Source organism: Sorex fumeus, unplaced genomic scaffold (assembly GCF_029834395.1).
Source record: "Sorex fumeus unplaced genomic scaffold, SorFum_2.1 ptg000129l, whole genome shotgun sequence".
In the NCBI taxonomy this organism is placed as follows: Eukaryota; Metazoa; Chordata; class Mammalia; order Eulipotyphla; family Soricidae; genus Sorex; species Sorex fumeus.
The window spans coordinates 8,077,086-8,090,755 of NW_026606186.1; the positions used below are offsets into that span (position 1 = coordinate 8,077,086).

General features: G+C 39.3%; 1 protein-coding gene across 1 annotated transcript; it reads left to right on the forward strand.

Moving 5' to 3' along the window:
• The first annotated feature begins 9,554 nt into the window (after nt 1–9,554).
• LOC130045738 (olfactory receptor 1J2-like) lies at nt 9,555–10,508 on the forward strand. Its single transcript, XM_056138574.1, has one exon. It carries the CDS (start codon nt 9,555–9,557, stop codon nt 10,506–10,508), a length of 954 nt encoding a protein of 317 aa, XP_055994549.1.
• Nucleotides 10,509–13,670: the final 3,162 nt, after the last annotated feature.

The window sequence follows — 13,670 nt, forward strand, 5'->3', positions numbered from 1 at the left end:
TCTGAGGGGCCCCTTCTGCCAGGATCGCCTCCAGGTCCGCGATGGGCATGCAGGTGGCGGGGGCGCTGAGTGTGGGCGCCACGGGCCTTGTGGTGAGGGACCTGTGGAGGGTTGGGGGGCTTTGGCCATCCGAAACTTCCCTACTCAGGATATCGCGGGGCCCCGTGTTGGAGCCTTTGGTCTGGATATAACACTTGTTGAAATTCATATATGTTCAGAGGCAGGTCCACAGCCCCCCCCCCCAAAGGAAAGGGACACTTGCCATCTGTCATTTTCATTGGCTCCCGTGCTGGGGCGGGGCCATCTTCGTGTGTCCCACAGGTGAGAGTTATTTGCCACTGAAAATTTACTCTTTGGAATAATTTTGGTAGCTTTTTTATTCAGGGGTGTTTGAAAGGGAGAGAACACATTCCCGATGCTCAAGGCTTACTCCTGGGTCTGCAGCTCAGGAAATTTTCTGGTGGTGCTGCGGGGGCCATATGGGTTGCCAAGCTTTGATCTGGGTCAGCAAGGCATGCATCTACCCACTTTTTTATGGTTTTGGGGGTCACACCTGGCGGTGCTCAGGGGTTACTCCTGGCTCTGGACTCAGGAATTACTCCTGGCGGTGCTCAGGGGAACATATGGGATTCTGGAAATCGTACCCAGGTCGCAGCATGCAAGGCAAATGCCCTACCCACTGTGCTATCTCTCCAGCCCCAGCATCCTACCTGCTTTAAGGTGATTGTGACCCCAATATTGGTGTTTCTTTTTTTTCCATATCAAGAATTTTTACTCCCTCATTTCCAATTGCAAACAATCCCCTTCTTTTGTTCACTCCCTGACCAGGACCCCCAGGGATACTGACTCTTGTGGTGAGTGCATCAGTAAACTTTTTTTTCTGAAAGGGAGATATTTGAGTGTGGGAAAGAGGTGCTTTTCTCTGGGGTCACTCCTAGTGTCCTGGGAAGAAATTTAGAAGTGGCCAGAGCCATAGTGCAACAAATAGGGTGTTTGCTCCCAGTTGACCCAGCAATACCACTCTTATGTGGAATATATCCCAGAGAGGCAAAAAAGTAGAGTTGAAGTGACATCTGCACTTGTTTGTTGATTGCAGCACTGTTTACAATAGCCAGAATCTGGAAAAAACCCGAGTACCCCAGAATGGATGACTGGTTAAAGAAACGTTAAACTGGTTAAAGAAACACAATGGAGTACTATGTAACTGTTAGAAAAGATGAAGTCATGAAATTTACATACAAGTGGTACTACATGGGAAGGATCATGCTGAATGAAATGAGTCAGAAAGAGAGGGACAGACATAGAAAGATTGCATTCATCTGGGGAACATAAAGTAACAAAATAGGAGACCAACACCCAAGAATAGCCGAGATAAGTACCAGGAGGTTTACTCCATGGCTTGGAGGCCAGCCACACACGGTGGGGGAAAACACAGTTCAGATAAAGAAGGGAGCACCAAAAATAAAGGGTGTTGGGAGGATCCTCCCACGATGGGAGAAACATGGTGAAGGTAGACTATAGACCGAATATGATTGCCACTCAATTCCTCTTTGCAAACCACAGCACCCAAAAGGAGGGTGAGAACAAAAGTGAATGCCCTGCCATAGAGGCAGGGTGGGATGGGAGTATTGGGGGGTTGGAGGGATACTGGGATCCATGATGGTGGAGAATGTGCACTGTTGGAGGGATGGGTTATGTGATCATTGTATAATTGAAACCCAAGCACAAAAATTTGTAAGTCTACAACTGTACCTCATGGTGTTTCACTAATGACAATTTTTAAAAAAAGAATAGATATCCAAAGACATCTCTCTATATATATACATATATACATATATATATATATATATATCTGAAAAGAAATTCAGGTCATTTTAAGCAAAAGAGCTGAGGCATGTATTTTTTTCTTTTGTTTTTTTTTTAGTTTTTTAAATTTTTTTACAGACTTAAAAACTTTTGTGATTCAATTTCAGTCATACAATTTTCAAGTATCCATCCATTCACCTGTGCCCATTCTCTACCATCAATGTTTCCAATATCCCTCCCACCACCTCCACCCTTCTCATGCACTGCCTCTGTGGCTGGCATATTCCCCCACTCTCTCTCTCAAGGTGTTATAATTTGCAATACAGATACTAAGAAGTCATCATGTTTGGTCCATAGCCTACTTTTAACACGCATCTCCCAACCAAGCAAGCTGAGGCATATTTTGGAATAAAGACAATTCAATAACAAATGGTGTTGGGCAAATTGAATAACCATGTGTATGAAATCAAAGCTGGCATATAAGCTCATTTATGGCCATGATTCAGACACCATGATCCAGAGTCCTTCCACCTGCCCCAACAGAGCTAGGGGAAACAGAATTCAATCACCTTCATGCTCACAGCCCACATCTGCAGGCTCCTACAAGCCTCATCCCTGAAGTGAATCTGCTGAAACCCTCAGGCATGCATGTATTGTGACCAAGATCTTCAGGCTGGCACGTAGTAGGAAATGGGTGACCACACCTCATCTCCCTGTTCTTTCTGGAGCCTGCAATCACACCCATGAACTGCTTCTGGCACAATGTAAACTCATGAACGGCCATAATCCGGAGATTCACAAATAGATCTCTGAAGAGAGCAAAACACCGCATAGCTGCTTCTGGATGCCAAAGTTACCATCCTTTTTTCACCCTTAAATTAAATTAAATAAGCCTCAGCTGTATGATCCTATTTAAAGTTTTAGAATTTCTGCAAGGCACAGCCACTAATGCCGTTATGTGACATCTCATACTCCACACCACGGATGTGCCACACCACATTTGATGGATGTCAAGCAGAAGGCAATGAATATTGGTTTAAAAGAATTTTAAATTATAAATATATATTTAAATATATATTCTAAATATTTATATATTATAAATATATATAAGTAATCACATACCTCAGAATCAGTTTAACTAAGAAGATAAAGAACCTGTACAAATAAAATTACATATATCACTTTAAGAAATAAAAGATGACACAAGGGGCTAAAGTGATAGCACAGCAGGTAGGGCCTTGCACTCAGCCTACCAGGGTTTGATTCCCAGCATCCCATATGATCCCCCGAGCACGCCAGGAGTAATTCCTGAGTGCAGAGCCAGGAGTAACCCCTGTGCATCTCTGGGTGTGACCCAAAAAGCAAAAAAAAAAAATGACACAAGTAAATAGAGAAACATACCCAGATCTTAGATTGAGAGAATTAACATTGTCAAAATGGCAATACTCCCCAAAGCATTATACAGATTCAATGCAGTCCTGTAAGCACACCCAGAATTTTTTTAAAGAAATAGACCAAATACTTCTAAAATTCATATGGGACAACAAACCCCCATGAATAGCTAAAGCAATCCTTGAGACCAAGAAGATGAGAAGCATCATATTCCCCAACTTCAAACTGTAATACAGAGCAGTACTAATTCAAATAGCTTGGTATTGGAATAAAGACAGACCCAGATACCAATGAAAGAGAATTGAATATCCTAACACAAACCTTCAAATATATGGTCATTCAGAGTCTTTGGTAAAAGAGCAAGGATATCCTCTTTCATAAGTGGTGCTGGGAACACCGGGCAACTACATGTTTAAAAAAAAAAAACACCAACCTCTATATAATGTCATCCACAAAAGTGAGATCAAAATGAATTAAAAACCATAACATCAGACCTGAATCCATAAGGTCCATGAAAGAAAACATAGGCAAAACTCTCTATGACATTGAAGCTAAAGGCATCTTCAAAGATGAAACACCACTTACCAAGCAAGTGGAAGCAAAAATTAACAAATGGGACTACATTAAGCTAAGAAGCTCTTACTCCTAAAAATGATTGGTGACCAAGATACAAAGACAACCCCTGGAATGAGAAAAATTATTTATGGAAAAAACATCTGATGAACGGTTAATATCAAAGGTATATAAGACACTGATGGTACTTTACAAGAAAAAGATATCCAACCCCATCAAAACATGGAGAGAAGAAATGAACAGAAATTTCCTCAGTAAAATATTCAAATGGCAAAAAGGCACATGAAAAAAGTTCTCTCCATCCACTCCGTCCCGTCCTTCAAGCCCGACCGAGGTCACCAGTTGCCCCCCACGAGCGGCTCTCTGGCACGGCCACGGCCCCAGAAGCACAGAGACCAATCTCTTAATTATCTGACTCTCAGTAGAAATACTTGCAGGGTTAATAAATAAAATAGCAGAAATCCAAAACCGTGCGGCCGCGATAGCGGCCACGCAACATCATTTAATTCTTGAACCCAGCTGTAGAAAGCAGATCATTTCACAATGCTTTTTCAGCATGGCTGAGTTTGGGGGGGGGGGGTAAAGTCTAAATAATAATGGTGCAACTTTTATCAAAACAATGAAGCTAGTAAAGTAGACAGAGTGTTAACTAGAATTCATCTATCCCACAGACATTGGGGAGGGTTGGGGGGGTTTATTGGGGTTCTTCGTGGTGAAAAATAAGTATTGGTAAAGGGAATTGTGATTGATATGTGCATGACTGAGACCTAAACTTGAAAGCTTTGTAATTTTTCCCACAGCGATTCAATAAATAAATAAATTTTTAAAAAAAGTTCTCTCCATCAATAATTGTCAGGAAGATGCAAATTCAAACAATGAGATTTCATCTCACAACATAGAAACTGGCACACATCATAAGGTACAAGCACAACCAGTGCTTGTGCAAATGTGGGAAGTGAGGGACTCTTTCATTGTTTGTGGGAATGTCACCTGGTCTAGATGTTTTGGAAAACAATATGGACATTACCCATATAAACTAGAAATTGAGTTCCCATTTGACCAAGCAATAACACATCTGGGAATATACCCTGGGGGTCCAAACACACACACAGAAACACCATATGCACTTCTATGGTCATTGCAACAGCTATTCAAAATAGCCAGAATCTGGAAATAACCCAAATGCCCCAAAACAAATGACTGAATAAAGAAACAATGTTACATCTGCAAAGTGGAATACTGTGCATTGGTTAGGAAAAATAAAGTCATGAAATTTGATTACAAATTGATGAACATGCCGTGAAATGAGTCAGAAAGAGAGGGACAGATGTAGAATAACCGCATTTATTTATGGAATATAAAAAATTAAAGTAGTACGAGACTAATATCTAAGGTCAAGGAAACCATGACCAAGAGCACTGGTCAATGGTTGAAAGCTTGCCACAAGAGCGGTGGAGGAGGGTGGAAGGACAAAAGGCAGTTAGGATAGAGAAGGGACCAGTATGTCAATAAACATTGAAAATGATCATTCTGAACAAGAATCAGATGTTGAAAGAAGGTAAATGGTTATAAATGATGGTCTTTCAATATCTGCATTGCAAAACATAATGCTCAAAAGGAAAGAGAGAGAGAGAAGGAAAGACAGAGAGAAGAAAGAAGAAAAATACCTGCGAAAGAGGCAGGCAGATAGGGGGTAGGGAGGGAAACTAGGGACATTGGTAGTGGAAAATGCACTCCAATAAAGATATAGGGTTGGAACATTGTATGACTGAATCATAAACAACTTTGTAACTTGTATCTCACTGAGACCCAATTTAAAAAAATTTTAATGTGGTAGAATTAGTCATTTCTCAAAATTTTCTCCACTATCAGTCTGTGCTATACAAATAAAATAGAACAAAGAATTGAATTAAGTAAAATCCTTTCTCTCTGTTATCTCCCTTCTTTTCATTAGAACAACTAAAAGAAATGAAATAAATGGCACTCAGAAAGAGGCATCAGTGTTGAGAACTCAGTGGACCATCTCTCTGAACCAAAGCAGCCACAGTTAGAAATCTGACATTCCAATACTGCTCCTGATTATTCAAACTAGTGCTATGTGACTGGGGAGTGAGGGGGAAATTAATTTCATAACGTCTCCTAAAGTGCATTATTTGAGCGTATATAATCACTGTCATTGTCCTCCCGTTGTTCATTGATTTGCTCGAGCAGGCCCAGTAACGTCTCCATAGTGAGACTTATTGTTACTGTGTTTGGCATATCGAATATGACACGGGTAGCTTGCCATGCGTGCGGGCGAGATACTCTCAGTAGTTTGCTGGGCTCTCCGAGAGGGGCGGAGAATCGAACACAGCTCAGCCGGGCTGGTTGTACACAAGGCAAACGCCCTACAGCTGTGCTATGACTCCTGCCCAAGCATATATAATAAAGAAGTTTATTTTACACAAAGAGTATATTAATGTATTATAATTACTGGGTACAGGAGTGAGTTGAACAAAGTGTATGGAAAGAAAACTTGAAAAGGATCATGTACTTAGAATCTCTACCTGAGAAGTATAAATGAAGCTCTGATCTGCCTCTCACAATGAGGTGTTTGTTAATACTTGTTAAATATGGAGGGGATGCTATATTTTTTCTTTTTGAGTCACATCCGGCAATACACAGGGGTTAATCCTGGCTCTGCATCCAGGAATTACTTCTGGTGGTGCTCAGGGGATGATATGGGATGCTAGGACTCGAACCCTGGTCGGCCATGTGTGAGGGAAATGCCCTACCCACTGTGCTATCACTCTAGCCCTGGAGGTGATGTTATTGTGCTGATCATTTTCTGAATGTTGTGTCACATAGTTGTGCTGTTGTATTAGGACAGCATAAGTAACTTAGCAGTTAAAAAATGAAGACAATATTAATCAATTGGCAGCCTCATTCAGTCACTATCAATTCTGATTCAATAGCTGTGACTAAGCTATTGAATGAATCTTTTGCTAAAGTATGTAAAGTTTATTAAAACAGTGGGCATATATTGTGCGCCTATGTTTCTTAGCTTGCATGACCTAATAAAACAGTAATAAAAGATTAGAATGACAGAAATCATTATTTAATGTACACTTCTCTCAGTTTCAGCCTGAAACAAGGCTGAGAGAAGTTCCTTTACCTATTTAAGGACAACTAGGAGTGTCTGGTAGACACCCACAACCAGCCCTGGCAGACATGTGCGTTGGCTTCATTGGTGTTTGAAAACATCTCAGCCATTCCTGTGTCCAGCAGGAACTCAGCAGGCAGTTCCATTCCAGGGAACCTTGATACCTGGAAAACTCTCTCAAGTGGTCTGAGCAGTTCTCCTCAACCACCTTCCCAAGGTCTAATTGGACTGTGGCAATTACCTTTCTTTCTTTAACCAGGAGCTTAGGGACTTTGTCTGAGACCTCTATGTGGTTTATAAAATGGCTTCTTTATTCACTTGTAGGTCAAGGACAGATACAGAAAGCTCAGGAAAGTATGGGCTCACAGTGGTTTCCATCTCAGTATTTTGTCCTTCCTAAGTACTGCAGAGGCTGAAGACTTGAAAACTAGATTAGAAGGCTCTTGACCAACCAAGAGTGAAGATAGCAGAGTGAGATTATAATTGTAGAACAGAAAGTTCTGTCTCTCTATGTATAGTAGCTTATACATGTATCCCATGTGCATATGCTGTGTGATGATTTCTTGCATGTGTAATATGATAAAGTGTATGTTTCCTCAACAGGTGTCTGTATCTGTGTGATATCTCTGATGACGCAGTAAGAACAGACAAAGAGGGGCTTGAAAGAAAGGATAAAAGGTAAGATATTTGTCTTTCAAATACCTGGTTTGATCCCCCACATTGCCTAATGTTTCCCAGGCACCACCAGTAGGGACCCCCAATCACAGGGCCAGTAATAAACTCTTAGTACCATTGAGTGTGGCTCAAGAACTACTTTTTCTCTTTTTTTCCATTGAACCATCATGAGATAGAGCACTGGTGTCCCCATTTCCATCCTGCCACCACATTCCCACTGTGCCTCTACATCAGACACCTTGTTTCTTTCTTTCTCTCTCTTTGCAATAATTTTGGGATATAAAAAACATAGTAAGAGACTAGTACTCAAAAACAAGTTTAAAAAAATAGAAACAGGGAGAAAAGGCAAGATCTAAAAAAATGTTAGAAAGAAAACTACATGTGAAATATTCTTTCCACCACGACCAGTGCAGAGAGCATCAGGGAAGTCCTAGGAAGCTTGTGTGGAGCGCTTTAAGTGTGATTTGGAAGCTCATTACCAAATATCTAGCCTGTCCTTGTTCAATCCCTTTCACATTCTCAACTTGTAAACAGGTATCAAAGTTTAGTCATGAGAATACCGAGTCTGAAAGACATAGGTACGCTCACCAGCAAGGAGGAGAAATTTCCTGAGTTTCCCCATGATCAGCATGGGGGAGTTTTAAAACCTAAACTCAGTGGTGTGGTGATGTGTAATCTTTGCTTTCCTTTCCGTCTCTTATATTATCTCTGCATGTCATTCAATATTTTTGTATTTATTATTTATTAATGACGTCTGATTATAAGATGGTTATATAAATGAGAACCATCTTTATGTCCACAGACACTTAGAAGTCTGTCAGTGATGGCCATATAACTGCACTGAGCAGGCAGGATCGGGCACATTTCTTTCTCCCGGTAAGTATGCAAACATGTTCCTTTGATTCCAGTATCTCACTAGGCCAGAAACAGTCTAATCCACAGTCCGTAACTGCTATGTTTGTCTCTTATCTTCAGTTTCCAGTGGTAAATCACAATGTTATATTGAGATTTTAAATTGAAAAGTATTCACTAATCATTAAGCACTGTGTCTGGCAAATAATCAGTGTTCAGTCTCAAGATGGATTATAAAAATATTTCCTAAAAACTAAATATTTTTGTTATAAATCTAAACGAATCATAAATCTTCAAAGTCTGGGACAATAGTTATAGAAGCTTTATGAAATAAACCTATCTAAACAGGTACCTCACACTCTTTGTGAACATGGTCTGTTCCTCTTTTCCTAGATGAAGGACAACAATAATCAAAAGTTAAATTCTATGAAATTCAAGGCTCTCTATGTGTTATAGTTTATTAGTTTATTGTGGTGTCTCCTCACATAATAAGTCACTATCCATTTTAGAGAACATGGTGAGATAGCACCAGTGTCCCTGAGCAGTTCAGTCTCTAAGAAATACTTGTCATCATGCTGTTTATCTTGAATACAAAAGACAGCAAGGATTCCCTCCTTCAAATATATTGGAGTGATGTCACTCAGCCTGTCAGGACATGGTAAAAATGAGGAGGAGGAGAGTCAGTGTGTTGTAATTAAGAGACAGATTCTAGTTAGATACATGTTGTCTTTCCTTTCACCATTATCTGTAGCAGCGATCTAACTTTGCACACTTAGATATTATGATTTTGTACAACACTTCAATGCTGAGACTTGCACTGTTTGCTTACTCTTGTATATAGCACTTTGTAGAATGCTTTGTACATAGCATAAGGTAAGCTGTTGTTCAAAGTATTTTTTCAGATTAAGAAAAATATCTTATAAATTGTGAAATTGTGATGTATTATTAGAACCTGAACAGTACATGGCGATTCATGCAAACGTACATGTGAGTTGTGAATAAAGGCCAGTTAAAAAATAATAACACTTTCATATAAAAATTATGTTACTGTAATATGACTATTCAGGTTCTGAACATTTCACTCTTTTTGACTCCCAGAAGAAAGGGGAGCATCATGAAGAGACAGAATGAGACCAGAGTTTCTGAATTCCTCCTCCAGGGTCTCCCTGTACCACCAGAAGAACAGGGCTGGTTCTTGACCCTCTTCCTAGTCATCTACTTAACCACTGTGTTGGGGAACCTTCTTATCATCCTACTCATCAGGATAGACTCTCGCCTACACACCCCCATGTATTTCTTCCTCAGTATCTTGGCCTTCAACGACGTGTTTTTATCATCTGTCACAGTTCCCAAAATGTTGGTGGACATACAGAGTAATTACAAGTCTATCTCCTATTCAGGGTGTGTTTCTCAGATGTATTTTTTAGTATTTTTTGCTTGTACTGATGATTTTCTTCTTGCAGTGATGGCCTATGACAGGTATGTAGCTGTCTGTCAGCCACTCCACTATAACATGATCATGAGGCAAGAGCGATGTATGATGTTAGTAGCTGGGTCCTGGCTCTTCAGTTTTGCACACTCACTGATCCACACTCTGCTCTTGACCCAGGTGTCCTTCTGTGGTGTTATTACCATCCCCCATTTTTTCTGTGAACTCACTGCATTGCTGGAGGTAAGCTGCTCAGACATTTCACTCAATAACCTGGTCATATTCATTGAGGGAGGAATGATTGTAGGTATTCCATTCACTTTTATCACGGGATCATATATATGCATATGGGCCACTGTCCTAAAAAATCCTTCTGCTAAGAAGTTCTTCAAAGTCCTCTCTACCTGTGGTTCCCATCTCCTAGTTGTAGCTTTATTCTACGGGACCATTGCAGAAGTGTACTTATTCTCCTCACCATCCATGTCCAGTGCTAAAGAAATAGCTGCTTCTGTGATGTATATGATAGTCACCCCCATGATGAACCCTTTCATCTACAGCCTGAGAAACAGAGATATAAAACAAGCACTAAAGCTGTTTGCTAATAAGATGATGTTCTTTAAGTCAAACAACTTAGACTGAATGAGATAAGAAATATATATACATACATATATATACACAAATACATAAGAAAGCTATTATACAAGAACTGATGTTCTAAGAGCTCAGATAAACCTGTTTACACACACATCTCAGAGAGCTTGGTATTCCCATGTCCCACTTTGTTGACATAAAACTGATTTTATTAACCAGACTGCCCAGTGAAGAGAATTTTAAAGGAAGAAATGCTTACATAAATATTGTTTTCAATTTTATTTTTTATGAAATTCCCATTATAAATTTTTGATGTTTACTTTTCATTTCCTCTTATGTACGGATTTATACCCATCCTCAGAAACTCTATATTGCCATCAGATGACTCTATTATCAGTTCATCCCCATCCAAAAATAACTGGGATTTCCCAGCTCCCCTGAACTGGAGATAGCCCCTACAATAATTGTACAGTTTTAAATGAAATCAGTTTTTTATTAAATAAGATTCAGGACACAATTTTGAAAACTTTCTATAATATTTCAGGTACTTCCTCAAAATTAATTCTTACGGGGTATCAGAAATGTTTTCTATCTTGATCCAGGTGACAATTTAATGTATGCATTACTTTCTTGTCTAGATGTTGAACATGGTATGCTTTTTAGGTTTATGCACTTTCTTAGAGCCAATGTATGGTTATATAATTATGTGTGTTATATATGTTTATGGGCTGTAGCAATAGCACAGCGGTAGGGTGTTCACCTTCTATGTGGCCGACCTGAGTTTGATTCCTCTGGCCCTCTCAGAGAGCCCGGGAAGCTACCAAGAATGTTACCCCCGCATGCCAAAGCCTGGTAAGCTACCCATGACATATTCAATATGCCAAACACAGTAACAAGTCTCACAATGGAGTTGTTACTGGGCCCACTCTAGCAAATCAATGAACAACTGGAGGACAGTCTTCCAGTGCATGTATGTTTATAGAATTAGCTATAGCAAAGTGGGTTGGGCATTTGCCTTGCATGCAACTGACTTGGGTTTGATTACTTCGTCCCTGTAAAGAGCCTGGCAAGCTGCAAGGGTATCCCACCCACACAGCGAGCCTGGCATATACAATATGCCAAAAATAACAACAAGTCTCACAATGGAAACACTACTGGTGCCTGCTCAAGCAAATTGATGAACAATGGGAGGACAGCACTACAGTGCTACTGTGTACTTTCTTTCTTTCTTTCTTTCTTTCTTTCTTTCTTTCTTTCTTTCTTTCTTTTACTTTTTTGGGTCACACCCGGTGATGCGCAGAGGTTATTCCTGGCTCTGCACTCTGGAGTTAATCCTGGCAGTGCTCAGGGGGACCATATGGGATGCTGGGAATTGAACCTGAGTGGGCTGTGTGCAAGGCAAACGGCCTACCCTCTGTGCTATCTCTCCAGCCCCAAGTACACTTTCTTTAAGCTCTGACACAACAGTGTAAAGATGAATTAGGTAGGAATTAAAACAACCCATAACTTTCTGATTGAAAAGTTTATTATGAAATATCTACATATATATAAATTACATAAATAATGGAACTTTTGTATTTTACAATAGACATATGTGACATGTAATATATGAAAACAATGTACACAAATAAAATGTAGACACATATGTGAGTATATTCATGCATAATCATGAAAAGATATAAATTATAGGTCTTTATATCATTTATACATAGATAAAACAAGAGTTCCATTGTTATCATGACTGATGTTTCCATTTATCCACTTGATTGTTTTTCTCTCCTTTCTTTTTATTAAATTTTTTTATTTTTATTTTTATTGGTGAAACACCATGAGGTACAGTTGTAGATTTACAAATTTTTGTGCTTGGGTTTCGGTTATACAATGATCAAATACCCATCCTTCCACCAGTGCCCATTTTCCACCACCATGGATAATATCCCTCCCACCCCCATCACCCCTATCCCACCCTGCCTCTGTGGCAGGGCAATCCCTTGGGTTCTCTCTCTCCTTTTGGGTGTTGTGGTCTGCAAAAGAGGCATTGAGTGGCAAACATGTTCAGTCCAGGTTTTTGCTTTCATTCTAAGTCATTTAAACAAGAGGTCTCTCTCTTCTTGCATCACTATCAAACATTAACAGGGATATTCTATCTAAATACATCACTCTAAGGTATGCTAGTTGGCACAAGTGTGAGTGATAATTATGACTATGGACTGAGTGAGCAAGGCCACCCTGAGTAGTTCAGAAACTAACTTACCTGCAAGAATGAATGAAGACAAATTTTTGAGAGACATGTAAGGAACAAAACTGTGTAATGGCACTATATGCACTACTAACTAATATAAAGATACAATATAGTCTAGAGTGAAAACAGTTCATTGAAAAATTACACATTTATGGCATTTTAACAACACCTATACAGTTACAAGAACTCCTAAGAACACAATCACCAACCAATGTGATTTAAAAGTGCTTCTCTTTGTCCAGAAAATGTTACAGAGAATGGAGAGCTTGCACTGCTTGCATCTGACCTGGGCTTGCTTCCCAGCCAGACTACAATATCCCAAGCACTACCTGGAAATATCACAAAGCACAGAATCAGGAGTAAGTCCTTAATATAGCTAGGTGTTCCATAACCAAAGAGAGCAAGGGAGAGAGTGAGAATGAAAGAGAGAGAGTAAGAGAGAGAGAGGCAAGCTATATACTATTTACAACAAACAAAAAACAGTTCTATTAACAATCATAGACTCATTGAAAGGTGAAAGGTGAAAAGTGAAAAGTCTACAAAGTGAATGGTAATGAAAGAAAAGCTAAAGAAGCTATATCATAAGATAAATTTTCAGCACAACATAGTAGCAAAAGAAAGTTATCGAAACCAGGTATTTATAAATGTGGCAACTATCAACATATAGTTTATTAAAATATATGTAATCATTATAGGAACACAAAATAAACAACTATTGACTTACATTGAGCAAACTATTTATAGCAGTACAAAAACAGGAAATTTAAGTGAGTTTATAACGATGGATGAATAATCCATAAGAAACTTAACAAGAAAATAATTATCTTAGTGATGCATTAAAGAGATCTTACTAACATCGTAACTGAATAGATTGTTGACACAGAACATTTCATTCAAAAAATGGTGCTTTAGTGTTGTACTAGGCATGATAACATTTTCTCTGAAACAATACAATATAAGCATATAAG